Source organism: Nematolebias whitei, chromosome 2 (genome assembly GCF_014905685.2).
Source record: "Nematolebias whitei isolate Nwh7 chromosome 2, NemWhi1, whole genome shotgun sequence".
Classification (NCBI taxonomy): Eukaryota; Metazoa; Chordata; class Actinopteri; order Cyprinodontiformes; family Rivulidae; genus Nematolebias; species Nematolebias whitei.
The window spans coordinates 18,417,300-18,423,939 of record NC_056499.1 but is presented as its reverse complement, the minus strand read 5'-3'; the positions used below and the strand labels follow the sequence as shown (position 1 = coordinate 18,423,939).

At 37.8% G+C, this 6,640-nt stretch overlaps 1 protein-coding gene across 1 annotated transcript in view; it reads left to right on the top strand.

Annotated features, from left to right (window-relative positions):
• abcb10 (ATP-binding cassette, sub-family B (MDR/TAP), member 10) overlaps positions 1 to 3,371 on the top strand; it is a 10,150-nt gene extending 6,779 nt beyond the window's left edge. Inside the window, exons 8-14 of the mRNA XM_037697500.1 lie at positions 495 to 704; positions 826 to 905; positions 1,012 to 1,192; positions 1,612 to 1,655; positions 2,736 to 2,770; positions 2,907 to 2,965; positions 3,069 to 3,371. Coding sequence (XP_037553428.1) covers positions 495 to 704; positions 826 to 905; positions 1,012 to 1,192; positions 1,612 to 1,655; positions 2,736 to 2,770; positions 2,907 to 2,965; positions 3,069 to 3,262 — 803 coding nt within the window. The 3' untranslated portion in view covers positions 3,263 to 3,371. The remainder of the gene's footprint in view (positions 1 to 494; positions 705 to 825; positions 906 to 1,011; positions 1,193 to 1,611; positions 1,656 to 2,735; positions 2,771 to 2,906; positions 2,966 to 3,068) is intronic.
• Positions 3,372 to 6,640: the final 3,269 nt, after the last annotated feature.

The window sequence follows — 6,640 nt, the reverse complement described above, 5'->3', positions numbered from 1 at the left end:
TAGAAAACTAAATTATTTTACTGATGACTGTGAAACAAGAGACAACGTTTCATACAACTGTCTTTGTTTACTCAGACATGTCACAAGTTGTACATTCTGAAACATTGTTTTCACCTTTTTACTGAGGCAGCAAACATTTTCTAACGCCTGCTAATATTTGGTATTTGAGTGTTCATATAATAGTAATAATTAATAGTTTTTGAAGATTTTATGGTTCAGAGCAGCCTGCAGGATACGGTGTAATGCATTCCCCTCATTTTGTCTTAGCTGCAGGTTGTCTGGGTTAAATATGTAACTCCAGCTTTGTCGACTGAAGCCTTCAAATCCCAGACAGTAAATATAAAGCTACTGGCAATGGATTGAATTTAATCTTGTTTAAGTGACTGTACATGGATTAAATTGTTGGTCTTAATGAGAATACTGTACACAGGGTTTGTTTTCTTTAGTTTTTCCCCCCTCTTTATTCTCGTTTCTGTTTCTTTACGGTCTCATAGAGGGACAAGTCCTTCCTGCAGATCAGCTGAAGGGCCAGCTACAGTTCTGTGACGTCTCGTTCGCCTACCCGGCTCGAAAGGAGGCTCCTATTTTTCAGAACCTTAATCTCTTTGTTCCGGCTGGTACCGTCATGGCTGTGGTGGGACCCAGTGGGTCCGGGAAATCCTCTCTTGTCTCGCTGCTGCTCAGGCTGTATGACCCTGATGCTGGTGAGAACAAAATAAACATACCCCCGATCAGCTTTCACGCCTTCAAAAAAAAAAAAATCAATCTATGACCAAAGATAGATAAATAAATTAAAAAACTAAAGGAGTTTTTTTTTTTCTTCAGGTATCATCTCTATTGATGGTTATGACATCAGGGATTTAAATCCCTACTGGCTCAGAGGTCACATTGGAACTGTCAGCCAGGTAAATCATAATTAATAATATTAATTGGGTTTTATTTAAAATATTCAGTCTAAAATTATTAATGCTGTTAGAACAAATAGCAACTAATTTTTCATTGTTCTTCAAGGAGCCGGTCCTGTTTTCCTGTTCCATAAGAGATAACATTGCATATGGTGCTGTGGACCCTGAAGATGTGACCACAGAGGACATCTACAGGGCCGCCAAAGTGTCCAACGCTTTTGATTTCATTCAGGCTTTTCCCAAAGGCTTCAACACAGTTGTGGGAGAGAAAGGAGTGCTGCTGTCAGGTGAGAAACTCGAGCTGCAACATGGAAACCAACCACTGCTTCACATCAGAGTCAGCTCACTGCTATGGCTCGACTTTCCCTCAAGAATCTGAGAAGAACGTGGTCAATTTCTGATTCTTAGCTTAAAAAAAAGTGTTGTCCTCTCTCCAGTTGAGTTTTTACAACTCCAGTAGCATCATTGACTCATTGCTGTAAGGTTGTCTTTTTTTTTGCTTTAGTTGTGATTAAATGAAAGTTAAATAAATCGGTTCAGATTTTTAACTTGTTTTAATAATGAGAACATGTTGGATTTACATTAGATCTTATTTATTTGTCTTAGATCTTAGATCTAGGACAGTTTTCTGGAGAAAATGAAAAGAAAATCACAACTAAACTTGTGTTTACATGTGATTAACCCGTTTGTTTGTTTTTTACCTCAGGTGGTCAGAAGCAGAGAATAGCCATAGCCAGAGCTTTGCTCAAGGTAAAAAAAAAAAAAGTTTCATTCTTCACAGCATGGTTATGTTCACACTTGTCTTTAAACATCACATAGGCCTGTCACGATAACTAATTTTGCTGGGCGATTAACTGTCTCTGAAATTATTGTGATAAATTATATTATTTGAAATTTGATAATAATTAGTAATTATTGTCAAATTTAAAAAGAAATGTTGGGTAATTTTTATGTGTAGTACCTTTTTTGACCACTGGATGGCAGTATAAGACTGTTTGAACCAAATGATGGATACTGAGGGAGCAAGCAGCATGTATCTTAAAAAAAACGGGAGGGAGGCCCCTTGACGTGACATGGGTTGTCTCTCCTTCCTGTTTTTTGGTTCTCAACATGGCAGTTCCTCGGTGTGATTTGAGCTCTTTAGCATAGCATTTGTCACACAAAGCTTTTAATAAAAAAAATCAATAAATAAGTTCTCAGCTTTTTGCAGAGAAAAACAATTTTTTAGACTAAGGCACGGGTTTCAACCGTGAATTTTGAGCTTCGACAAGACAGAGATTTTTTCCCGAGGTTGGCCTGTTAGCTTAGCTCGTAGCTTAGCTTCTCAGCTTAGCTGCTTTTAACGATCCAAAAATGTGATTTTAGACGGTTAAAACAGATTTTAAAGAGCAAGGGAAGGATCAGTGAAGTGCACCGGAGTTGAGCCTTTTGTCATCCAGTGTCTTCAGTAGAAAGAGAGAGACACAAAGAAACGATAAAGCCGATAAATGAAAATGAGGTCGATAATTTTCATTTATCATGCAATTAAGTGATTTATTGTTTCTCGCGACAGGCCTAACATCACATTCTTTGGTCAGATGACAGTAATGCAGGCATCTTAGGTTACCATTTACTAGAACATGTTGGTGGATTTGCAACTAATTTTTAAATTTAATAAACAACAGGAAAAAGACGCACCCCCCTGCCTATTTATTATGTGTCACTCCCTGAAAGTGTCATAAAAACATCTACTACTTGCCTTAGATTTAAAATTACAGCTTCAGCGTCAGTTTTATCTTTTCCATGAAACCTAGAATATTGTCTGTAACACTCTGTTGTTTTTGTTCTCAGAATCCAAAGATCCTACTTTTGGATGAAGCCACCAGGTAAGAGATGGAGACATGGAGTCAGAGCAGTCACACTGTTTACACTGTTTTGTCAGTAGTTACTTACTTTTAAAAACATTTTTACTTTGCAACAAAACCTTAAATGATTATAAATTTCCTGTTTGTCCTCCTTCAGCGCCCTAGATGCTGAGAATGAGTTCCTCGTGCAGGAGGCGTTGGAGCGCCTGATGGAAGGTAGATCTCACCATCTTTTCTTCCCGTCCTGTTCCAGTTGTTTGTAAACTCCATCATCAAGCTAACATGCAGCGTTCTTGTCCCCTTCTGGCTCGATGTGCAGGGAGGACTGTCGTGATCATTGCTCATCGTCTGTCCACCATTAAGAACGCCGACTGTGTCGCTGTGATTGATCAGCGGCATGTAGCCGAGTGCGGCACCCCCACAGAGCTGCTGGGGAACAGGGAAGGGATGTTCAGGAAACTGATGGAGAAACAGGCGTTTCTGCAGGAAGAGCAGCAGCGAGCTCTTCTCTGAAAGGAGGAAACGGAGGAAGACGTGTACGTGAGTCCAATCAAAAGGAAAATAAAACTTGAAGCTCAATTCCAGGAAGTTCCTCTTTCTGTCTCACTGAAGTGAGTTGGTGTGTCAGATAACACGGAGACTTTTAAAGGCTGAAATTAGAATTATTCAAGTTATTAAAAGACATGGTTGAGAAAGTGTCTTCACAGAAAAGGTCTCTACAGGTCTCTGTTGAAAATGAGTCCTCGTGACTTAATGACACTAACCTGTATAAAGGTTGAATGAAAAGGAAGCTGTGGTGAGGTCGGACACACTGAAACTATTTTTAGAACTATTATAACTCGAAGGAAATTATCCTCTCACATCTTTTTCACTCTGCTGTGGAAAACTGTTATCCTTTCACCAAAGTCAACGTAATAAGAACAATGCAGCACTACAACTATAACTGAAAATATGCATCCGTTTTATTTTTTTAGATTTTTTTTTAATCATGAAGCTCACAGACGGGGAGCGTTTTCTTGTCATTTTCCAGCCTTAACAAATGAAAGCAGCTACATGTTGTCACACTGTTGTAAAGCAGGACTGAACACATTTCTGACCTGTTTTGATAAATGTTTGCACAAATTATTGTCGAAAATATCAAGTGACAAACTAGAAATCTCAAAGCGAGTCTTTACTCTTTTTTTTCTGTCGACTTTTTCTGTTTGTTTTTTCATTTGGACTTCTGCCACAAAACTTCAACTTGAATCATCTTTACGGCAGCTGAGAGGGGTGGTCTGTCAACATTCATCCTCACAGTTCTTTCCAAAATGTACCCTTTGTTAATCAGAGTAATCAGATTACAGCTGCATATCTTATTCTGACTTGAGCTTTTTTTTTTTTACTCCGAGCACTCTACTTTGTGTTTACAGGAAGCCCACTTCACAACCTTAAATTCTTCATAAACGGCTCTAAAAGCCATCTATGAGCATGTAAAGCCCGGTGTAAAGCGGCCAATTCTCAGTAAATATTTAGACTGCACACGGCTCAGTCAACTCCTTTAGAAGATGCTTCTTTTCTTTGTGCCAGACATCCAAAATGCTTTAAAATCCAAATGCAAGCATCTTATGCTCTGATCTGAGTCCGTGATGTTCGGTGTCACTCAGCAGAAAGGCCAAGACTCCAAACGCTTTAGGCTTCGGGTTTAAAAGTGGTAAAACTGACGACTCAGAGGAGGAATTAATCTGAACACAGCCTCAGGTTGAACCCAGCACTGCCATTTAACTAAATCTTGTCGTATTTTTTGTGTCTTTCAACTGTCACTTTGTGGTTTTATATATAAATTTAGTGTTTTTTTGTATTTATTCATTAGCGTTTGTTTTTATGGCAGCAGAATCTGAGCTCAGTTCATTTCTTGATCCAAATGTTTATTACAGGATAGTTTGTTTATTTACTCTTGTTCTTGTTTAGTTTATTGCCTCACTTTAAAAGTGAAATATGGTTTTATGTCATTGTGATGCTTTAGTCCACATAAGTCTTTTTTCTTTCTTTCTCTAGAAGTTGTTTTAAGCCTAATCTCTGCAGCATCTTGAAAAACATCCATTAAAAGTCGAAGGAAATTGGTTAATGGTGGTTGAAATATTTATTTTTTTATTTTTAATATGAATCGGTATAAATATATGTTTTCTAAAGTATTGTATGTGAAGAAGAATAAAAATACTGAAAGATTTTATTTGTGGTTGTTTTATTTTATGTGAATAACGTTTAAGTTAATGAAACAATCTATGATTCTAATCTGAACAATGTGTTTGCCACTATTAAAACTAACAATAGGTTTAAAAATATGGACCACCGAAATGCTCAAAATGAAATAAATAAATAAATAAAGCATTATGAAATAACCCTTTTTTTTTTCTTATTTCATAATTCTGTATTTATTTATTTCATTTTGAGCATTTTGGTGTTCCATAGAAAACGGATGGAATAATGAAAAAGAATTGTACTTCAAATAGGATAATTTTACGTGTTTTCTATGGAGTTGAAGATCAGGGCTATTCAACTGGTGACCCGGGGGCCAAATCAGGTCCACAGTTGAGCTCAGTTCGGCCCACCAGTGAGTTCATATTTAAATAAAACTGGATTTTAAACCATAAAACAAACTTATTTAATGAGAATAACTGCTGGATGTCTGGCCCCTGAGCAATATTTGAAAAGCCCTGAATTGGTTTGCAGCCTACGATCACAAGGTGGCACTGCTGCTTTACTCACTGAGCTCCATCCTTGGACGTGTTGACTGCTGGCTTCAGGGACCAGTGCTCCCTCAGTATGTCACCAAAATAAAACTTTGTGGTAATAACAGGAGGAATGTGTACTCAGCTCTGTTGTTAGACACCGGTCACAACACAGGTCCTACAGGAGGAGAGGATTTATCCTGTACATTTGCTCCTATTTTCATGTACATATGTAATTTTTACTCTTATTTATTTTTAAAAGCTCTTTAATTACTGACAAATGTTGATTAAGTCTTGAATTAAATGCTTATTTAACCTGAAGTGCTCGTGAGGACCAGGTGCTGCTCATCCCTGCACACATTCCTGCTCGGAGCGCTGCAGATCCCCTCCGTTCTCTCTGCAGTCGCTGTGGGCCATTTGAGGGACTACCATTGTCTCGCAAAGCACTATTAAAAGTATATTTGTCACTTGAATGCATCACGTACAGCCTTATAAAGTAACAATTTAAAGAATATAACTTGCAAGCTTGCCAAATGGATCATGCTGTACTTTTGAGTTGGAAACTTTGAGGAAACCTCAGGTTCTTTAAGCAGAAACTTCACACCACTTTCCTAGCCAATGCTCCCAGTTCAGCCTATAAACACACTGACTTTCCTCTTTATATCCTGTCAGTCATTAACTACAAACATTGCCTAATTCTACACATTCTTCGTCTTGGGAAGTGGTGCAGTGGTGCAGAGATGCTGCTTTTCCTCACGTCTCTAACAAAACGAGGATAAACAGCTGCTGTTTCCTGAAGCTGTTGAGAATTACCTGTCTATTTCTGTTATCCACACTTCAAAAGTCATTCTTTACTGAAACAGCAAAGACAATGGACTAATTACATTCTCCAACAAGTTATCTTAAAAAAAAAGAACAAATAAAAGGAAAGGCTTCAATAAAGGTGCTGCCACAGACTCCAGTGCTAAAGAACTGGTTCAAGCTTTCAAATGCCAGAACTTTTTCTATTCTTACTCCTTTTGTGATGCTCTCGCAAGAGTTTCTCCTGAAACTGGATTAAATCTGACAAATAATTCTGTAGATAAAGAAGTACAGCTCCTAAAACTGTGGATTAAAACTGACAAATAATTCTGTAGATAAAGAAGTACAGCTCCTGAAACTGTGGACTAAATCTGACAAATAA